Source organism: Sceloporus undulatus, chromosome 5, assembly GCF_019175285.1.
Source record: "Sceloporus undulatus isolate JIND9_A2432 ecotype Alabama chromosome 5, SceUnd_v1.1, whole genome shotgun sequence".
Taxonomy (NCBI): domain Eukaryota; kingdom Metazoa; phylum Chordata; class Lepidosauria; order Squamata; family Phrynosomatidae; genus Sceloporus; species Sceloporus undulatus.
In genome coordinates, this window is record NC_056526.1 from 133,110,864 (window position 1) to 133,133,757 (window position 22,894).

At 39.3% G+C, this 22,894-nt stretch overlaps 1 protein-coding gene across 2 annotated transcripts; it reads left to right on the forward strand.

Moving 5' to 3' along the window:
- Positions 1 to 157: 157 nt before the first annotated feature.
- Positions 158 to 17,941, forward strand: AGA (aspartylglucosaminidase). 2 transcript variants are annotated; one of them, XR_006104145.1, is made up of 10 exons: positions 158 to 363; positions 4,484 to 4,637; positions 5,300 to 5,412; positions 7,004 to 7,116; positions 9,465 to 9,582; positions 12,324 to 12,399; positions 13,631 to 13,738; positions 14,751 to 14,884; positions 15,524 to 15,734; positions 15,935 to 17,941. XR_006104145.1 is itself a non-coding variant. In XM_042469288.1 (9 exons), the coding sequence occupies exons 1-9, from the start codon at positions 207 to 209 to the stop codon at positions 15,622 to 15,624; spliced, it is 1,074 nt and encodes a 357-aa protein (XP_042325222.1). In that variant the 5' UTR covers positions 158 to 206; the 3' UTR covers positions 15,625 to 17,941. The 2 variants fall into 2 exon arrangements, 1 of the variants encoding a protein (XP_042325222.1); XM_042469288.1 differs by having other exon boundaries at positions 15,524 to 17,941.
- Positions 17,942 to 22,894: the final 4,953 nt, after the last annotated feature.

A 22,894-nucleotide genomic window follows, 5' to 3' on the forward strand; every position in this document is an offset into this window, starting at 1 on the left:
TGTTCCCCGCCCTCTAACCCGAGAAGGAAGGCGAGGGAAAGAGGCCAAGGACTTGGGACTTAAAACCAAGCCCAGAGGCCTCAGTCAATTTTGAGACACTGAGAGAGACTGCGCAGACTCCGCCCTGGGCACTCCACTGCGCATGCGCCCCGATCCCATGGCAGTCATAAGATAATAGATGATGCGAGGAAGAGCCAGAGGGAAGGATGGGCAGTAGCGGCCTCTCCTTGTTCCTGAGCGGCCCCTTTGGGCTGCTGCTGCTGCTGCTGCTGCTGCTTCTTCTCCAGGCGGCCGGCTTGGCTGGGGCTTCCCAGCTGCCTCTGGCCATCAACACCTGGGCGTTTAGGAGAGCGGCAGAAGCAGGTGCTGTTTCGACCCTGGATCTTCCTAGGCTGCATCCAGATTGGAGAAATAACCCGGTTTCAGACCGCTTTAACTCTTTGTCTAGTTCTTTGCTATGGAATTCTGGGAGTTGGAGTTTGTTGTGGGCCCAGAGCTCCACAACAAACTCCAACTCCCAGAATTCCATAGCCTTGAATTCCATAGCCAGACAAAGACTTAATGAGGCATCAAACCGGGTTATTTCTCCAATCTGGATGCAGCCTCAGCCTCTTCTTCTTCTTCTTTTGGGCATAGAAATAAGCTCTGTGGTCCAAAACACCCACTGCAGGACTAATCCAGTTCGAGACCGCTTTAACTGCCTTGGCTGAGTGCTAGTGAATCCTGGGAACTATAGTATATCGTGGCACCAGAACTGTCTCACTAAACTACAGTTCCCAGGATTCCCTAGCATTGAGCCAGGGCAGTAAAAGCGGTCTCAAACTGAGTTATCTCTGCAGTGTGTTTTGGACTTATGTCTTATAAGTCCAGCACATGAATGCTGCCCTCTTGATCCCTGATGAGACCTGTTTTACGGCTGCATCTACACTGCAGAACCAATGCAGTCTGACACTGTTTTAGCTGCCTTGGCTCAGTACTATACAGGATTAAGTATCTATCTATCTACATTGTATATGGGGCACCAAAATCTTCTAAATACACAGGGCCTTAATCCTGTATAGTACCTGTATATAGGTACTATATATATATATATATATATATATATATATATAGTATGTGTGTGTGTATAATATATATATAAATTCAAAATATAAACTATAAGAAACCATAAATTAAAATTTTATTTTTTGAAATGAATCCAAACCTACAGTAAAACAGAAAATAATGGGGTTTTAAATTTAATTTTAGTTTGTTTTGTGGTTGTTGTCATTGTGTACTTACGGCAACCCTAGCGTGACTCTATCATAGCATTTTCTTGGCAGGTTTCTTCAGAGGGTGTTTGCCATTGCCATCCTCTGAAGCCGAGAGAGTGTGACTTGCCCCAGGTCACCCAATGAGCTTTTATGCTTAAAATGGGAATCCTGATCTCCGGAGTCCTAGTCCAACATCACACTGCCGTGCTCTCGCTTTTTATTTTATTTTGTGTACACTTCTACCTTATTATAATTGAAATGTTTCCTCTAGCTTTTCCTAATTGGTCTTCAAACAGAGGCTGGATGGCCATCTTTGCAGCAAAAGACCTAGAGATTCCTAGAGAGAACGCTCTACTAGGCATTTGTAGCTCCTCCGGTGCAGTTTTATGGTCAGTGTCTGTTGGACGTTGACCACAGAGTTGCACTGGAGGACCTAGAGATTTCTAGAGCGGTGTCCTCTCGGGTAAAAACATAGTGTTTTTGTTATTTGTGGTTTTCCCATATTCATGGGGGTCTTGTGCCCCTAACCTTAGCGAATGTGGAGGGACAAGTGTATCCATCTCGAGATTCCATTGCATGCAGTTAAAGCGGTGTCAAACTACATTAGTTCTGCAGTGTGGCACTAGTACACTGGACAGTACTGGCCCCAGTTTGAGACAGACCTGAACATGCCTTCTGTGCCTCCCAACCAACCTCTGACTTTTCATGCATCCCTCTATCTTCTTGGCCTGCTTCTCATGGGTACCAGAGGCATTTGGCTGCATTATGCTGGCGCACGCTGGTGGCATTGAAGACACAGGTCCAAAACACTCTGCAGAAATAACCCAGTCTGAGACCACTTTAACTGTCCTGCCTCAGCGCTAGGGAATGGTAGATTATTCTGACACCAGAGCTCTCTGACAGAGAGGGCTAAACATTTCATGAAATTAGTTTCCAGAATTCCCTAACACTGAGCCAGGGCAGTTAAAGCCCTGTCAAACTGGATTATTTCCACAGTGTGTTTTGTACCACAGTTACTAGTATGTTTTGTTTGTAGAAATCATCTAGGGTGGGGAAGAGAGTGGAGAACATCTCTGATCCTTTACATCTGGTAGCAAAATATTTTGTGATGATAATCCCATTCTGGTATCATACTACGAAGAGGGGAATCTGATTTTTCCTGAAGCCAGATGCAGAGGCAAAACCACATTTATAAATTCAGTACTTTTCAGATCACGAGGATGCCAAAGTTTGTAAATCCTGCCCTGTCTAATCCAATGTGGATCAGTAAGAATTTTCAGTCTACCAGAATTTGGCTGATTGGGAAGAAAGGGCCACACTTCTCATTATATGTTCTGTCCCTGGGATTTCGTGTCTTGTGCTTCTCTAGCAGGAAAAATTCCCCAGCTTCTCACAACTTCTGTTCTAGTCACATTTATTTGCTGTCTGTAGTGGCATTTCACCGAAGCAGTGTGACTTGCCCAAGGTCATTCAGTAGATTTCCATGGCTGAGTGGAGATTTCAGCCATGTTCTTTCACAGTGCTTGTCCAGCATTCAAAGGACTACACTAACCTGGCTCAAGATTATCAGCATCTCTTACATTATTTACTTTACATTAAATGTTAGCATTGATAAATGAGCTGAATGACAGATGAACTGGAGCATTACATCTTTCCATACTGGCAAGATTTCTGCTGATGGTTACCTTCTGTATCTTGCTCCTGCTTTTTCATTAACTTTTCTCTCACCATTTGGTGCTGGCAGTTTTGTGTTTTGATTCAGATGAGCATTCTGCAAGTTACTGGAAAGACTACCTCCCCCCCCCCCATAGATTTCATAGATTGTTAATGTTTTTAGGTTGTGTGCCACAACCGAAAGATTGTCATGCAGCAGCACTAAAGAAGCAAGACTTATCTGTGTTGTCTCCTTCCCCATTTACACTGTATTCATACTGAAGGCATTACAGTCATGACCTTTCAGCACCTATTAAAAATCTCCTCCTTTTCTCAGGCATTTTCTTCATTAAATGTGAAATTTATAGCCTGTGATTTTAATTGGTTTTTACTGTTTAATTTCTATTTATTGTTTCTATTTGTTTGTTTCTTTCTATCAATTTATTTATTTAAAACCTTCTAAAAGCCACAAATGCAGCACACAAAGGCTTAAAATGTTGATTTTTTTTGTAATCTAGCCAGTGTGATATAGTGATTTGAGTGTTAAACTATGACTCTGGAGACCAGGGTTCCAATCCAAGCTCAGCCTTGCAATCCACTGGTAACCTTGGACAAGTCACATTCTCTCAGCCTCAGAGGATAGCAATAGCAAAACCCCTCTATAGAAACATGGCAAAAAAGATATCCTATGATTGGTTTGCCTTAGGGTTGCCACAAGTCAGAAATGACGTGAAGGCACACAGCAAGAACAACAGAGCACACATGTGCCATCTAACAAAGGTGTCTCTGGTTACTTCTGCCTGTATTGCACAGTTGCACAGGGCTGATGGGAACTAGAGTCCAACAGCTAAAGGGACTCAGATCTCCAGCCTTGTCAAATAGAAAGGGCTACACTATCAACATTTCTCCCTGCCACTTGTTTACTTTCAGGACCTCCTGCTGTGCCTTTAACAGCAGCTTGACACAATTAGATACCCAGTGAGGCTTCTCCATGGCAGAAAAAGTTTTACCAGCAAGGTTAGTTTGTCAGGTTCCTGCTGTTAAGACGAACAGGGGTAATAATATATGTTGGCAGCCCCCCACACTGCTTACTTTTAAGGTGTAAACATAATTCCCTCATTGGAGGCTCAAACCTGAAAATAAAAATGAGAACAACTATGCTGAGGTCAGACAAATGCCCTATTCATATTCTGTAGTTTATTTAATAGTGGATGATGTTAAATTCTAGAGAGTAGAAATACAATAAGTAGATAATTACAGTATGACTCTTCAGTTGCCTGTTAATTTTTAGTAAACCTATGTTAAGAGCTTTGAAAATGATAGTTAAGCTCCAGTGCTGTGGCCACATATCTGGGAATGAAACCCATTGAGCTCAACGGGACTTCTTTTGGATAGGCTTAGGAGTGCACTGGTCTTGCAGCTGTATGAGAAAATACATAATTTTTTGCTCTAGATCATGTATTCTTGGGATGGGAATAGTGTATGGTATATGGTATGGTATGAACAGGACTGTATATGTTTTGCCCATACATCTACATTTTAGTACAGTTGGTAAGCGTTCTTGTTGTTGATTTCAGCTTGGAGCACCTTACAGGCAGGAGGTTCGGAAATGGATGCAGTAGAAAAGGGTTGTGGACAGTGTGAGATTGACCAATGTGATGGAAGTGTGGGGTATGGAGGAAGTCCAGATGAACATGGAGAAACAACATTGGATGCCATGATTATGGATGGGTAAGAAATCCTCATAAAGAGTAGGTGTATTTGTTCTCCCTAGCGCATCAATTCTTTACAGGCACACACATGATGACTCTATATGCAGAATCTCTCCTGTTCAGATTTGAGAAGATCGTTGTCACTTGCAGTCATTTCCACCTGTACCGGAAGCTCCTGGTACAGGTGCATGGGTGTCCCTGAGAATTAGAAATAAAATTCCAATACAGAAAACATTATATTGTGCCCCCAAATGCCCTGTTCTAATTTTGAAAGATCAGATACTGCCCTGGGATGCTGCAGGGTGTCACTGTAACTATTAGAGAACATGCTATAGAATTTTTTGAAACTGATGCTATATCCTGGCTTGCAATGTTTTAGGAAAGATGACTGCAGCACAAGCTGAATCAATTTTCCTCTCTTTTAGTGTATGTATAGTAGTGAGTAAAGGTAAGTGTTTTAAAGACAGAAAAGTAAAAGGTGTTTCCTCAAAATGGTGCCCTCCAGCTGTGATAGACTACAGTTCCCATCATCCCCACTCAGGATCGCCAAGGTTGGAGAGGTTTGCAATAGATTAAAATGGGTGATATCTTTGCAACCCTTGTACATCTTTACACCATTCTAACATTGGAAAAAGCTGGCAGTGTTTGCTTCAATTTTGTTTATTTTATTTTTTTGTCTAGTAACACTATGCAGGTTGGGGCAGTAGCAGATCTCAGGCGTATTAAAAATGCCATTGGTGTGGCACGAAAAGTGATAGAACATACCAGGCATACCTTGCTGGTTGGAGAATCAGGTAATTTTTTTCCTGTTCTACTGTTTTGGAACATTAGCTGTACTAAATGGGGCCCTTCCCATTGGCAGGAGTTTGGTTCCAGGGCCCATCGCACAGATGAGAAAAACACTGGGCACCACATGGACAGAAAAACCACAGAAGCTCAAATCCTATATTATCCAACATGCATGTACTCGCATCAGCACATCCACGTGCATGTTCCATCATTGGATAATATGGGATTTGCAGATGTTCAAATCCACAGATTGGAAGCCCACTGATACCGAGGGCCCACTGCATCATACAATGGTGAGAGAAATTGGTGATTTAGTCCTTGATACCAGAGAGGTGCACTAATTGTTTTAACTGAGACATACTGCAGCATTGTAGCAGATTTTGGACCACTACTGTACTTTAGATCATTCTAACAGCTTGCTTCCACTCTAATCTTATGCATGTTCACTTGAAAGCAAGTCTCAGTTCAGTGGAATGTACTCCAAATTAATGTGGATAGGATTTATAGCCTTCAGTGATGAATTTAGCACTGTCTGAAATCTATTTTAAAATTACTTGTGTTAAGAAATTTAGTTTAAAAAGGATCTATGCTTATTTCTGACAAACAGCTCAGAAAGGATTATATTTTTTTTTAAAAATCAAAGTCTTAATTTCTATGTGTGTTCCCCAGAACAGTTCCCTGTATTAAATTTTCCTGAAATCATAAACAAAAAGGAAAAAGCTGGGACATAGGTTTAATATTTTAAAGAAATAAATGAGTAAAACATACTCAATTTATTTTATTCTTGAAGTTTTCTGCCTTTCCATCTGACAGTATGATAGTAATTCACTGTTTGTTATCATGAATTTTTTATTCCAGATTTTCTGTTGCAAACTGGTATATTTTCTCTTAGTTTGCTCATAGTCTTTGGCAGTCTAAGCCAGTGATCTTTGTGCCAGAACAACAAAAAAAACCTAAATAAGCATTGTGGCATTTGTATTGAGGACATAATCATAAACATTTAAACTCACCCTTACAAGCACAAAACCTATGCAGTGAACCCTTCACATCTATGGGCCTGCACCACCGCTACCACAGATGGCAAAACAATTGTGCCCTGTATTACTTGATGGTGGTGACGTGTGAATCTAGGTGCATGTACCACCATTGAATAATATGGGGTATGGCATTCAATGGGTGGTCAAATCTGCGGATTGTATGGGGGGGGGGGGAACACTGTAATGTAATTTTGGAACTGATTGTTGTACAATGTGCTCTTTCCTTATGCGGGGGATCCATTACGGGCACACACACCATGCATAAGGCACGCTTGAGCCACATTGAAAACAATGGGGCTTGTCCATGTAGTGCGGCATGCATGCCACAGGCACGTGTGCCATTCTTCCGTCATGCAGCTTTCAGCATAAGCTGAAAGCCATGTACAGCTCACCCGCATATGACACAGGTGCACTGTATTGCAGTATTAGAATGGTTTAAAAGTTTAAGTTGTGGTTTTGTGTTGAAGATCTGTATGACCTAACATGTAATGATTATGCCCTCATATTAAATGGAAAACATATGTATAGAAGTTATTTTTATTTTCCTTTTTTCATTAAGCCTCAATGTTTGCAGAAAGTATGGGATTTCCATGTGAAGACTTAACTACGCAAAGCTCTCTTTCAATATATCTCAAATGGCTTAATCGAAGCTGCCAGCCCAACTTCTGGAAGGTAGAATCCACTTTTGTTGTTTATGTTGGTGGTCATGAAAAATTAATTTCTGATTAGTACATATTTCAGACTTCTAGTACATAATTTCTGTATGGACACATATTTGGCTCACTGTAGTCTGGTTTGCAGAATGTTGCTGTATTTTACTACAGTCTTGCTTTCTAGTACTGTTCAGATGTATTGGATGACAACTCATTCCCCTCACGAGCAAGCCAGTAACACACAGTAAAAGACACCAGGTTGGATTATAGTAGACCAGTTTTCAAGGAACGGGATGAGAAAGGAAAAAATGATTATATACAATTGTTGAGAAATATCTACATTACAGTTTAGTGGTAGCTTATTACACTTGAAACACACCAACAGCAATTCCGTTGCATTCTGTTAAGCAGTAAGAAAGTAAGGTTTACCTTGGAATGTAGATCAGTGGATCACTTCCAGAAAATATTGGTAACTTAGTGAAGAAGCTTGTGTACTGACATGACATAAGAACATAGACCCCTCTGCCGGATCATAATAAAAACTAGTGCAGCATCCAGGGCTGATGAGTCAGTACACCAAATCTTTGACTCCAACTCCTCTACCTTTCTGCTTTCTGACTCTTGACTCCTTGATAAATGGCAAATATATATGAATTAGAAATAACAAAATTTATAGTACTAAAATGGTAGCACAAGGGATTTCATCGCCACCACATGAAACATTAGGTTAGATTAGATCAAACTAAAATTTCTGAACAAGAAAATGCTCCTAAATTCCCATGAAAGCAAATATGTAACAGACTACTCATTTAATACAGTATTACACGTTTGAGGATTCCAAGAGCAGTAATCCTTCCCCCCCTCCAAAAAAAAAAACCTTTACAAGCTCTGTTTACCAGTTTTGCTCTCCTAATTGGCACTCCCAAACACCAGTGAGTGAGATTTTAACTCTTTAATTTGCCTCACGCACTATAGAATTTCTGTGTCACATTGGCATGCATAAGGTTCATAATCTTAATCTCATTTAGATCAGCACCACTCCTTGGACTTGTCCTCAAGGTATCTACTACTTGTCCCCAAAGAGCTTCCAGCAAAAACAAAACAATCATTTGTAGCCCATGGGAATAAATATGGTACTGGTCCCTGGAATGTTGTGTGTGTGTGTGTGTATGGGGGGGTGGGTAGCTGGTCCCCACATGAGATAGTTTGGGAAGCACTGGAGAGCCTGTGGTGTAGTGGTGTGAGTGATGGACTAAGATTCTGGAGACCAGGCTTTGAATCTACACTTGGCCATGGAAACCTGCTGGGTAACCTGGAAGGCATACAAAAAAAGAACAAGAAGCACTGATGTTGATAACAAGAACCAGAACTCTGGCTTAAACCTAGTACAAAATACTGTACTCTGGATTTCTCTCTCTCTCTCTCTCTCTCTCTCTCTGTGTGTGTGTGTGTGTGTGTGTGTGTATTCAAGAAAATTTTATTCTCTAGCTTTAACTCTGTTTGATATTCAGTGTCATCCAGTTTGGAACATGAGTATGTGTCATCCTAGTAAATCTTTATGTATCAGGGCAATGCTGAACTAAAACGTATTGTATGGAAATCTAGTTTTTTAAAAAATGAGTTTTGACTATGAACTCAAGATTCTGTTCTTGAAGAAAAACACACTCTGCAGTGTCCTGTAGAAGGAATATTAAAAATAATTCAAAGTCAGAGGAGGAAAGTTGGAGAACAAGCAACTTTAAATCTTGAAAGAGGAAGTTTGTGATCAACACATTGACTTTGAGATGAGCCTCTTGTTGAAAGGAAGGAAAATGGGGTGCTGTAGTTTGCATAGTTTACATGTGGGATGTGTAGAGTGAAAATACAATGGGCTGAATTTTGAGGTTTCAATTTCTCGGAAGCTAGTAGTATGACTCATCACAATTGACAAGGATACTGACAAGACTTTGGAAGAACTGAGCTTAAATTATAACTATAGATGGTAAAAAATAAGATTGTGCTGTGGTTTGTTTTTTGCATATAGAATGTTGATGTATTTTATTTCTCTTCTGGCTATTCATCTTAGGACACATTTGCAAGTCATATAACTATGTGAGATCTTAGAGGGAGGTTGTAAGTGGAGTGTTTCAGTACTGAGTTACTTCAAATTGAGATGTATGCTTTTGTTCTTTGTTTAAAGTGTGTGAACTACAGTAATTTGCCTTTGTTGAAACTTCTTCATCCTTGGCGTATACAAGATGTTTACATTATTATTTTAGTATGATAATCTAGTCTATTTTTTAACTCGGTTGGGAGAAAATAGAGGTTTCTTTGAAACAGCTTTTGTTTTTCTTAAAGATTTTAATGTGAATGAAACTTTGATTACAGAATGTTACTCCAGATGCTTCAAAATCATGTGGCCCATACAAACAGACTGCAAAGTTCAACAAGGAAGAGCAGACTGTCTGGGAGAGAAGAATACAAATTTCAAATCATGACACTATTGGTATACCTTCTTGGTAACTCTTCCAGCTGTCATACTTTTGTTTGTAGTACATGCTGTGGCTCACAAAATGAATGCCCATGAAATGTAAGAGAAAGGACACAGCTTACTAAAGATAGTTTGTGGAGGAAGGGCAGGGTACAGATTAAGTGATTCAGGAAAATGTTGAACCTGCTTAGAATTGTTTCTTTAATTAGGTTTAGCATCAGGACTGAGCATTCCAATTTCTGTTTATCTTCACCCCCTCGTAGTATGTATGTTACCTCCATTATGATGTATTTTATAGCCCCAAACAGACACTGAGGTTGGGCAAAATGATATGGATTAGTTAGTGTTAGAACATAATTGTGAATCTGAATTGTGAAGCACCACTTGGTTTTTAAGCAGGGGAAATTTAGTTATTTTTTGCCTACTTGTTTGCTGAAAGTATCATGCAAATCATTTCAGAATTAACTCATATATTTTAGTGAATTCACTTTCCCAGTAGATGATCCAAAACTACATAGATCTGGCAAGTTTTTCTTAATAGCCTAGCCTCAACATCACTTTTTACAAAGTTAACTAAAGAGGCAGTGGGGAGGAGCCATGGAAGAAAATTTGTCTCTGTGTTTGGATTCAGTTTCTGCCATCTGCATAGCAATTAAATATGGAATTTACAAAAGCACCTAAGTGACTTGGGGGCACAAGTCTCATTGCCAGACACTTAAGGAGACACTTTGCCTGTGATGATTAAACTTGTCATCATTAAGCAATTAGCATTTTTAAAATGTCAAATGCTAAACTTCTTACCAATCTAAAGGTGTGTCTTTATGAACCCTTGTATTCTGGAAGTTTGCCCAAGCCAGTGCCACGGCAGTGCTCATAAGACATAACTGCTTTGTAAGAAAAAGAACAGCCACGATGTGAAAGCATGGCATGGATAAGGCTGTAAACAAACTGCCCACTGGACAAATATAGGAACACAAACATTCAACATTAACCTTGGTTACTGTGGTGGTGTGTTAATGAAATTCCCTGCCACTTGTTAGATAACTATATGGTTGGTTAGGGTGTGTTTCTCAAAATTAAGATTAGATTGTCAGAAATCCATATTTTTAGTAGGGGCTTGAACTGAATTTCTGTATTACTTGCCAGTCTAAAGCCAAGTGGGCCAAAGACATTGGACTAGGTGCACAGTTGGCATTGTGCAAATGCAAGTGCTTACCCCCCGTCCCCCGGCAACCTGCATTATCATGTTTAACATGACAGAAGTGATGTAACATCACTTCTAGCTGCCATTTTGGCCAATTTTCAACCAGTTCTTTTGGCGTTTTCTGGGGAGGATGCTAGGGGATGAGAGAGGTAAACTGCCACATTTGCAGCCCATTTTGGATATTTGAGGTGACATTCAGGTGAAAAATTAATTTGCTTTTTTAAAAATAAAATTTAAAAGTGTTTTAAAAGCAACAGTTACAGAGGATGTGGTTTTAGAGGGCTTCAGCTGGGACTCAGAGGCCACATTTAGGGATCCCAAGGGCTGCATGTGGCCCATGGCTGCACTTTGCTCACCCCTACAGTGGAGGCTCTAGCTCAAAATGGGGAGCAGTGTCCCTCTCCCAGTTGATTTGAAATGGTTTCCTACCCTGACAAGCATTTCTCACCAGGAGCCACTTGAGGAATAAAGAAATTGTATCTTCCCTCTTTCTCCTGCAGAAGAGTTCTACAAGTAGAAATTGACCCACAGGCACTCTGGATCTAGCCTGACACTCTTTATTCTTTGGGGTAAATATATTTATAAGGGTGAGAACAGTCTCCATAATCATCTGATTTTTACAGACTGTATTAATTTCCTTGACACACAGGAGTGGGCAACTATCTAGGGGTAGAAAAGCACACTGCTCCCCTCGGAGCCTTGGATGGCGCACCATCACTTCATTGTCCCATACAAAAATTGATTTCCCTCCCCCAAGATTTTGGTCTTCCCTGGACCATTTTTAGGCTCAGAAGAGGCCTTCTGTAACAGAACGTGACTCAGAAATTGCTTTTGTATTTGGGGGCAAATTTAGGGCCATGGAAGAAGGTGCAAAAATGGCCATGGGGTACACTTTCTTCTGTCCCTGTTGTAACTGATTGTTCTTGTTGTATATCTACATTTTTTCCCAAACTACGGCAACCCTATGACAAACATATCATGAAGTTTTCTTGGCAAGATTTGTGCAGAATTTGCTTTTGCCTTTCTCTGAGGCTCAGAGTATAAGATATGCCCAAGGTCAAATATGCCCAAGGCTGAGCAGGAATTTGAACCTTGGTCTCCAGAGTCCTAGTCCAACAGTCAGACCACTATACTATTCTGGTTAAAATGGTAGAGTTCCTAAAGTGGACCTGTTCCAGAAATGAAACGTATTCTTTCTCTGTGAAGTCGAAGGCTTTCATGGCTGGTATCCATAGTTTTTTGTGGGTTTTTCGGGCTATATGGCCATGTTCTATAAGAGTTTATTCCTGACGTTTCACCAGCATCTGTGGTTGGTATTCTTTCTCTCTTCAACAGGCCCAAGGAAGGAAGTTAACTCAAGTGAAAGTTGATTCCATCAACTTGTTGATAGCATAGAAACCCCTGCAATTTCTACAGGCTCTCCTGCTGTAACACTCTTTTAAAGAAATGGACCATGTCTGTTTTGAAGGATATTTACTGGGATGTTGTGCTTACTGAATTAACAAAAGCATTCCAAAATACTTCCAAGTTTCACTTCTCTTTTAATTTGTAGGCATGATTGTGATTGGCCAGACTGGAAGCATTGCTGCAGGGACATCTACAAATGGTGCAAACCACAAAATCCAGGGGTTTGTATTGTCATGATGCTAATTTTGGCTCTTTATTTTTGTAAAAAAAAAAAAGTTCATTTCACTAACAGTAGCCCGTACTATATATATAAACTACGACTGTAATGGAAATTATATTTGCAAGCTGGCAGGAAAGTATTGTAGAACACAAGGTGGTTACTTTTTGTATTTTTTTTCTTCTTCCTCTATAGCAATTTATTTCTCAGTGACAATTTGCTTCAACAGTTTTGGTAGGGTGTGAATAGAGCCAGTAAACCTAATGATTTAAAAAAAATGCTTAAATCCCCAATGTAATTTTTAACCTTGCCACTAGTACTGCCTTGGGCATCTGTGTAGCCTGCCTTATGTGAAATGGTTTGACCTTTGTAAATGTTAAGTTTATTTTAAAAATTGTTAAGTTTACAGTAGAGTCATATTACTTTCAAAATAATGAAACTGGTGTTAGTAACATGAGATAACAAAATCTGTTATGATATACCAAGACTTACATCTTGAATACTGCGTTGTAGTTGCCAGCTACATCTTGTTTTTATAGATGAGAACTCCAAATTTTTATTGGCAAATCCTGTCTCCAGCAATCCCATGCAGGGACAGGAAGTATAATCTTTCCCTCTCAAGCTATGCTTTTTACCAGCATTTACCAACCATTTGGTAGAAATGACTGATAAAACTGTAGCTGGGGAAGAAACTTCCCCATGTAGGATCCTAATAAAAACCAGTACCCCAAATGTAAAAGAAAGGGTAAAGTAATGAAAAGATGTAATAGCTTGGTAATTCTTTAACATATCAGTTCAAGTAGGGTCTTTGGCCTGTTAAATAACTCAGTCTGTGGCTGGAGGTTCAACATTAGGAATCATCCTCTTCATGAAAGACTGGAAGGTGTAGTTGTTGTATGCCTTCAAGTCATTTCTGACTTACAGAAACTGAGGTGAACTGATCATAGAGTATCTTGGCAAGTTTGTTGAGAGTAGGTTTGTCATTACCTTCCCATGAGGGTGAGAGCATGTGACTTGCCCAAAGCCACATAGTGGGTTTTATGGCTGAGCTGGGAATCTAGTCTGGTCTCCAGAGTCATAGTCCAACATTCAAGTCACTATGCCACATTCAGGAGGCATAGTCTAGAGAAAATTATCTAAATGTTACTGTGTTACTAATTAATTTACAAATGAATGGGGAATATTAAGAATGGCTTCACTGTTGAACTACCTTAATATCCTATCTTCCTATTTAGACGTGTAGGCGACTCTCCAATAGCTGGAGCTGGAGCATATGCCGATAGTACAGCTGGAGGTGCAGCTGCCACTGGAGATGGGGATATTATGATGCGCTTCTTGCCCAGGTTTTTATATTTTATGAAATTTGGATTGGGGTATTTGTCGCACAAATCATTGTGATATAAACTAGGGGATTTGATTCAGTTTATGCACCTGGTTTACCAAATTAAACTTAAAAATGATAAAACTCAGTTATAGTACTTCTTGTCACCAATCTAAACTGGCTTTGAAGAAAACTATCACCATAAAGTGTTAGTATTTTTATAATTCAGATAATTTGAGGAAATGCTGAAAGTAAAGATCTGCAGAAAAAAAAAATCACGTATACCCAAATTCATACAAGGTGTTTCTAAAAAGGACATTATGAGACTAGGGAAATTGTTCTGTGGATACTACCAGCAGTAAACTATAACAGGCCAGGATCTGATGATTTACTTGACCTGACTGCTTCCCCGAGAGTCAGCCTTCCCTTCCTTTAGCTTTTTGTATTGAGAGCTAGTAAACTCTGGAGCAGGTTTTTGGCACCATGTAGGGCTTCAGCAAGTGGAGGGGGGGGGAATTCTCCCTCTGCTTCCTTTAAGTACCAAAGTATACTGTTTGATCTCTGCTATCATAGTTAAGATAACTATGCAAAGCAAATAATATTAAAACAAAAGAATTATCACACTGGATTATTATGAAAAATCAGAATATTGGCATATGTGAAATGAGGTACCTTATTTAACACCAGCCTCTCAGAATTACATTTGTTGTTTGTTTGTTTTTTGTTAAAGCCAGTAGTCTGATGAAGACAAAAAGGAAACAATGTCACATAGAATTTAAAAGATATTTAAAATAATATTTACAATACCATAAGTTCCTGTGCCAAATAATGACCCAGAAGGTTTCTACAGTACTTATTTCAGATGCCAGTGGGGCTCAAAGTTGGGTCTCTGAGGAAGACCTCAATTTCTGTAAATTTTTTATTTCATTTTTGGTGGAGAAAAGATGTTAAAATGTGTTTAAAATTGACATAATATTGCTTAAGTACTTTGAGATCCTTTCTGCTAGCCTGCATGTTTACTTTCCTTAACCCAGCTATCAAGCGGTGGAGTATATGCGAACAGGAATGGATCCAACAGTGGCATGCCAAAAAGTTATATCTAGGATTCAAAAGTATCACCCCTACTTCTTTGGTGCTGTTATCTGTGCCAACATGAGTGGAAGCTATGGTATGTATTTTTAGCATTTCAGGCAAATCTTATATATCAGAATAAATTAGCAAAGTTTTGCATTGTGTACATTATCTATTTGCTACAGTAGCATAGGTATGAATATGATTTATATGAAAGTGTTTAGATGAAATATTAATATTATTTTGGTGGGGGAATATCAGACTTGAGAAATAGCTTCAAAGCGATCAAAGATCAGTCATGCTGGGTATCTCATTAGTGAACCTTTGGATCGCCAAGATGTATCACTTTGCTAATCGATTTGGCTTATTGGGCTAGACTGTTTATTACTGTTCTTTTATCTTTGGTTTCCTACAGTTCTGTGTTTGAAAGACTAGAGAGGAGGTGCCTCATTACATTCACGGCTGTTAAGATGTAAATTGAAACAAAGTATACTAAACTTTGAATTATATTTTAAGAGTATGAAGTCCACATTGCTGGTTGGAGGTACTTTCCTCTTCAAAAGTTTTTTTAAGACTCCTTAATGAAATCTCAATGCTGGGTTAATTAGTGCTATAAAGAACAATTACACAATTGTAACAGAATTTATAGTGGAGCCCCCAGATGTTAAAAGTACTAGGAGACAAATTAATGTGACTCTCATAGTTTTCTCTCTTATCTCTCCCTCTCCTGCAACAGGTGCTGCCTGCAATAAACTTCCAGGATTCACCCAATTTCATTTTATGGTTTCTAATCCCACTTTGAGACAGCCATCAGAGCAAATAGTAGACTGTATTTAACATTTCACCTCTCCTAGCAACAGCACCTACATTTAACAAAGTAGGAAGAAGGGAAGACCCACAATGCAATCCTGTACACTTCTATTGAGTTTATTAAGACTTACTCTTAGGTAAGCAGACATAAGATCATGGTCTAAATTAAACTTTGAGGGGAAGTAAATTTATACAATTTGCCCTGTTCTAATTAAACTTTGATTTCTTGCATTGCCAGTACTTCAAGTGTTGTACAGTTTTAGTTTGCCAATGTTTCTGTTAAGTTAAATTAAATGGGGGAAAGCTTCATGAAATCATGCTTGTATTCTTGCAACAGGCATTTCTTTCCACCCATCCACCCTACCTCCCAGTGTGCTGCCATCCTGTGCCTCCCAAATCTGTAACTGATTTACAGGTTGCCTTCAATCTTCCACAACATTTTTAAGGAACGCAATGAACCCCCAGCAGTGACTGTTCCAGAGGCATATGAAACTGTTGGATGGAATTTGATTTGCTGAATGATGCCACAGTAAGATTGCCAGGTTATTTCTCGAGTTCTGCTAAAGATGTCTGATATTATCTTAATTTGTCAAGTCAAGGCACTTTGAACACACATCCACAAAATCATCTTCCTCCTTGGATAGACCAGCTGACTTCTGTTTTGGAAAAATCTGCTGGAGTTTTTTTCCTGCCTAATGAAAAATATCCCTGGAAAGTTCCTGAAAGAGAAGGCATGTTGAATGTCACAGTTTTATTAGGAAAAGCTAGAAATACAATTTTAAGACAATCGTTTGACTGGACAATTTCAGGTGCTGATATTAAAACTTGTCATATGGTTGCTGGTTTTATCTTTCCCATATGCTTTTAGGTTGCACAGTTCCTTATTTCTTACATAATTACTGACCTGGTATAAGAAACCATTCATCAAATACATGAACAGTAAACCTATATGAATCCTAGCAGTTTTACCTCAGTATGCACATGTGAAGTCTCTCCCCCCCCCCCCGCCATTAAATCCATGAAGACTATTTTGAAGAAAATGGCAACAATTAAAATGAAATTCAATCTTTCCTTCTAGCATTTGTCAAAATAATGTATTTTTGTGTTGTGTTAAAAATTCTGTGAACCAGTTATCCCCTGTACACACACACACACATATGCTTGTACATTTATTATTTGTCATTAGTTCCCACCACCACCAAGTTTCAGTGCTGTCAGGACTACTACATGCCCCTTATATCTGGGATATGGCCATAAGTGGGTCATGATTTCCAAGCACAGAACAGATTCACTACCCAGTTGAACTGGAAGCTACCGAACAAACACTGGATTAACTTGTGCCAGCTGCTTTTCTACCACCTAATATATCCCATAATTCTGATGGAACAAAATAGGGGAGGCTCATTTGTATGGTGGGGAGGATGCAAGTGTAACTGCCAATCAAGATTCCTTCTCAGACTGCTGCTTGTTTTCTTTCTTCCCTTATCCTCCATAGTTCTTCAAAAACTTCTCTTCATTCCATCTGAGTATACAAGCCTTTGGGCCATACTGTTTCCAAACCCAGTATTAAGGAAACCTTAATGAGATACAGGACCAACACACCAGGCTTTGTACCATGATTCTCATTTTACAACTTTATGAATAGCCACTGAGTAAGTAGCCAGTGTCAGTCCAATAAAATAGCAAGTTAAATGCTGGAATTTGAGACAAAGGCATAAGATAAAACTGTGTCCACCTAAAGCTCTGAGGAAACTTTCTGAGATTGAATAGCCATTCACAACTAGTGGAAGCTAGTTGATGCGGCTTTCCAGAAATCTATTAAAGGTATTCCAAGATGCCTTGGGTGTGACCCTGGCAGCTAAAACAAGTGGCAATGTGTGACCCTCTCACCCAGCAGATGAATATTTAAACGTATTAAATTCAGAATTTGTTTTGCATTTGTTATTTGAAAGAAAATGTGTTTTTCACTTGATTCTTGTTCTTTTTGTGAATCAGTGTTAATTAAATTATTTTAAAATCTGTTAACATGTAACTTCTCTTGCTGTATGTTTAGAGTGGTTTTTTGTGTTGTTGTTTTTTTTGTTTATTTGTTTGTTTTACAGAGATCGAGTTAACCTCTTCCTCAGAGGTGCAAAAATACTGTTCGTTCAAAATTTGGGGTCATTTAAAAAATCTTCATAATGTAATATGTTCATTGTTCTACGAATTCTTCAGTTGCTAGATGCCTGTTTTGAAGTATCTTTGCACTTTTAATACCTGAATGATTATCTTATCAGATTCTACATGTGTCTTTGAAAGAGAGAAAAAATTTGCACAAGAATAAATGCTTTGATACATTTTTAAAGGTGATTGCAGTTAATTTATTTTGGTATACACAGAAGAGGACATTCAGAAAACTTTCGAAAAACTTCTAGTTTTATGTCAAATGTAAACCTGCAACATCGGTTTGTTAATTACCATATATACCCATGCATAAATTGACCTCATGTATAAGTTGAAGACAGGTTTGGGAGCAAAAATTAAAGATGGATAAGTCAAATGTAAAAGCTAGGAGTGTGTTGTAAAGGATGCAACAAAGGAAATGTTATCAAAGAACTTACAAAATTCTGGTAGGCATAACTGTTTGTGTTCACCCTAAAGGCTGGATGGATAAGGAAGGAACTATAGTAAATGGTGGCTGTGCGGTGATTAAATATGGGTGGGGTTAAGAAGATGCACATATCAGAAAGGATGTAAAAGCAACAGTTAAGGCACAGGAATTCTTTTAAAAATGAGCCATCCCCTTCTCTCTGTGGCAAAGGCAAGAGCTTAGTCTGTCGTGGGAGAACCTAAAAGAACTGACCCTCTTTACTTAGCACTCCTTTGAGGGAAAGCATGGAAGAATCACGGCTATTTTCCTGTCCAGGCATTCAAAAAGAAGCAGAGATGCAGCAGAGTGAATGAAGGGGGTTCTCCTGGGATGGACTAAGCTTTCACCTTTCATCATTTAGAGAAAAGGATGGTTCCTTTTTTGATAAAATACAGTACCTACATTGGCCAGTGGATAAGTCGACCCAAGTTTTTTGGGTCAGCTTTTGACTAAAATTTGTAGACTTATGCATGAATATGTAATAGTCATGTACACACTTTGTAATGTGTAAGCCTTGTCAAGAGAAGAGCTTTAAAATGGGACTTCTCCTTAGACTTGAGTGAGCAAAGTAGCCACATGTAGTCTTATGACCATTTTTGCAAGTGCTATTCACCATGCCTTTTCTCTCTAAAAAAAAATGGGGGGGGATAAAATGTCCCGACATGGCCCTAAAACCTTGGGGGGGGGGGGACACGCAGTCATTCCAGAAGGCAAATCCATGTTTAGACGGGCGGGCGGTCTCAGAAAAAAAAAATTCTGGCTTTGCAAGAAATCTCCCTTTTGGGATCCAAAATGGTTGTTGCAGGCATTGTTGGCCATTTTTCGTCTATAAAAAGCAGTTTTCAGACGATAAGCCCCCTGAACCCTAGATTTCCTTTCCTAATGTAGTTAGGTCTACATACATCAAATACATCAAAGCATATACAAAGCATGCTTAGAAATCTCAATGAAGATACAAAGCACATATAGAATTTTACAGTGCCTGAATACCCCTATCATAATATCTTTTAGTACTCTTAAACTGCACTCCTGGATCCACTTACCTTTGTGTTAGACCCATTCAATTTAAATTTAGACATGCATAGGATGGCACTGTAAATAACTTGAAGAGCCACTCATTTCAGCGGTTTTGAATTCCGCTTTTATCCTTTATGAGGAGTGTAGAAGATCTTATACATCAAATGGAATTGCCCTTTATAATATTCTGTCATTTATAATATTCTGATGAATATTATTCAGCACAGATGCTGTGAAGATGAAAAACTAACAAGCTCCATCATTACCCTATTCCTTTTAAGATTCCTCAAATAAGTACTTCTGAAGACCCTGGATTAGGTGGATCTAAGCCCCCACCCCCCGCCATTTGTAGCAACCCAAATCATAATATTCCTTAACAGATGCCGTTCTGCTAATTTTAAAAAGCTACTATCCAATGAAAATAATTTCAGTTTATTATCTTTTAGAAAGTAATGTGTGTGTTTTAGGGAGCCAATGAATGGACAATAAGGATAGCAAGTAAAGTTGTAATTCCTGTTGGACTACTGAAAGGGAGGGTCAGAGCTCAGTGACTCAGAACATGCTCCACATGCAAAAAGTGAATTTACGAGCAAAACAGACTGGCAAGAAACGCCGGCATTGGGGTGGAATGGGGGCATGGTAACTACACACCGCACACCCTGACTCTGCCATGATGCTGGCATCACGCTGAATGGTCAACCACACGGTGGGGGTATCACAGCACTCCTTTGGCACAGTGTTTATACATGCTGCGCCAAAGAAACACTGAAAAGCCGCTGCAGCAAGGGTGGCTTTTTGCCAGCTCTAAAAGGAGCAGTGTTTTGCATATCATTTTGTGTGAAGACGTTGCCACACAAAGAAAGTTGCCTTCAAAGTTGTCCTGCAAGTGTTAGTAGTAGACATCAGCATAGGGCAGATGAGGAATATGCAGACCTCCAGATGTTGTTGGGCTACAATCCCAAGCCAACAAAGCCAATAGTGAAGGTGATAGGAGATGCTATCCAATAGCATCTTAGAGGGCCAGACATTCATCTGTAATGGGTAAGGGCCTCTATATACCGTGGCTTTTCCTGCCACTGAAGGTACAATTTTACGCAATTCCTAAAACCAAAGGATCTGAAACTCTAGGCGTGGATAACTACCAGTCAGCCATAATTCATGCAAAATCAAAGTTACAAGACAAGCTGGAAATTAACCAATGCATCGTACTTCTGACTGAAGGAAGTGTTAAGTATCTTCATTCTGTATTCATTCTTCCAAATTAACAGCAACTTTTTATTGACAGAGCTTATCCTTCCTCAGACATGTGGGGAAAAAAAAAAAAAAAGGGGGGGGGGGAATTGCAAGTAGAGATTTCAATCCAAAGAATTTATATTGTCCTTAATAAGATGGAAGATTTTTCACAGGTTGTCAGCTTAGTGTTAAGTCTGTAAAGTATATGACATGCTTATTTTTAACATGCTCTATTATTCATATATATATATATATATATATATATATATATATATTACAAATTTCAAACACCTGCTGGATTGTTCTAATCTGTGCTGGTTGTATTCACATTATCAGATGAAGAAAGTAGAGAAAGTCAATTTAATTTACTTGGAAATAGCAAAGCAGGGTTGAGAGAGCCCTCATCAGGTACCCTTGAAAGGAGGGGGGGTTATGGGAAAAGTAGCTGCCTAACTAAGCTCTTGCATTTGAAACAGCCATTTTACACACATCAACAGGCACTGTAAAGACCGAAAAAGAAAACTGTCATATTTCATGCCAAGAAAGTCTGGTCTCCAGCAGAGATCCCTACTGTTCTGATAGCCATTGTTAAGATTATATATCAGAACCGTGTGGTGATGTCCCATCCCAGGGGGAGCAATCAGAGGTCGGCTGTACCGAAAATAAGGCATTGCTGTCATTAAATAAAGGTAATATGGTAGTGGGCATCACTTCTGGAATGTTTAAGCTGACACTTTTTGAAGAAAGCACAACTACTATATTACTCCAATTCAGGTTCCTCAGTCACTGGAACTTTAAAAACTCAGGCAATGGAGAGAATATCCATTTACCATAATGACTGCAGAAGATGTATAAGAATTCAGCCTGGATAACGAGAAAATTGAAATAGTCAAAGGAGATTAAAACACCAGCCCTTTTCCCGCTGCAGTCACACAATTAAATTAAAATGGGAACATACCGCTTTCTGTGAAGCTGTGGTGGCATGGTTAAAATTCAGAATTTTACTTATGCCCAGAAGTTACAAATTATAGTGCTGAAATAATAGCAAAAGATGTTATTCCAGGTCATGTCAAATGTTCTGTTTTGGAATGTAAACAATTTGGAAATGGATCCTAACTTATAATAAAAATTCCAAATAAAAGGAAGTACTGCATAAACAGTGTGAGGACAGTGAAGCAAAACATATAGATAATGGTGTGATTGATGGGTACCACAAGAGATAGAGATGTATGTTAGGAAATATTTGAACATCCAATTCAAATATTGGGGTGTAAATGTTTAATTCAGTGTAACCAATGAAATGTGATATGTAGTTTCCTTTGTTCAAACCACTATAAAAACTTGGTTCATTTTAGAATCGTGTGCCAATAATTTGGAATGTGAATTTCCTCTGGGAACACTGCTGCAGCTAAAAATAAACATGTTTCCTTACCAATCGAGCTCCTTGGTCTCCCTGCTGATTTCTGGTTAAAATTCTGGGTTTAAGATAATCAATAATCTATAACAAAGCCACCACTGCACCTCTTCTTTATCACACAACTGGGGCTGCTGCCCCAATTGTGCTCCTTTCCTGCCCTCTCTCATAACCCTCCCTCCCTCCCTCCCTCCCTTATGCCTTACCCAACATGCTGTTAGGTGAGGTTTGTTGGTTCCCAACCCCCCAACTTTTTTTCACTCAGTTCCAGAGTTCTGCAGCCATGATCTAAGCCTTAAAAAGTTTTTAAAAACTTAAATTGAGGCTGCAGCGCACAATTTAAAAAAAAATAGCGGAGAGGAAGGGAAAAGGGGGAGCACGGGACACTGACACATGACTGGCAATCACACAACTGCCTTGCGAATGACTTTTTGCACCTATGGCATTGTGCAATTGCCAGTTCATTCGCAGGTTCCACCCATGAATGAAAAGGGGCAGGTGGGAGGTGGTGTCATCAGCACTGTCAGAACCATTTCCCTCCTAATGAAATTGCAGTTTAAAAGCTGTGTGTGGTAAGCTTCAAAGAGTGTGCATACCTTGGATCAAAAATTAATCAGAACACAGACTACAGTCAAGAAATGAGAAGATGGCTAGGATTGGGAAGCGCAGTCTGATTGCTACTAAACTTTGACCTGTGTTGCAAAGCCTACTTAACAGCCTAAGACAATATAGTATGCACTCCACATTCACTCAGGTTAGGGGCAAAGGAGCCTCTGTGAAAGTTGGTAAACAGCAAATTAAAAAAAACAACCCACTACTTTTTTAACCTGAGAGAACACCTCTCTAGGAATCTCTAAGTCTTCCAGCAGAACTCTGTAGTTAACATCTACCAGAATTGACCATAGAATCATGCTGGAGGACCTAAAATGCCTAGAGAAGTATTTTCTCTAGGAATCTCTAGGTTCTCCAGAGCAACTGTATGGTCAACTTCCAACATAATTTCT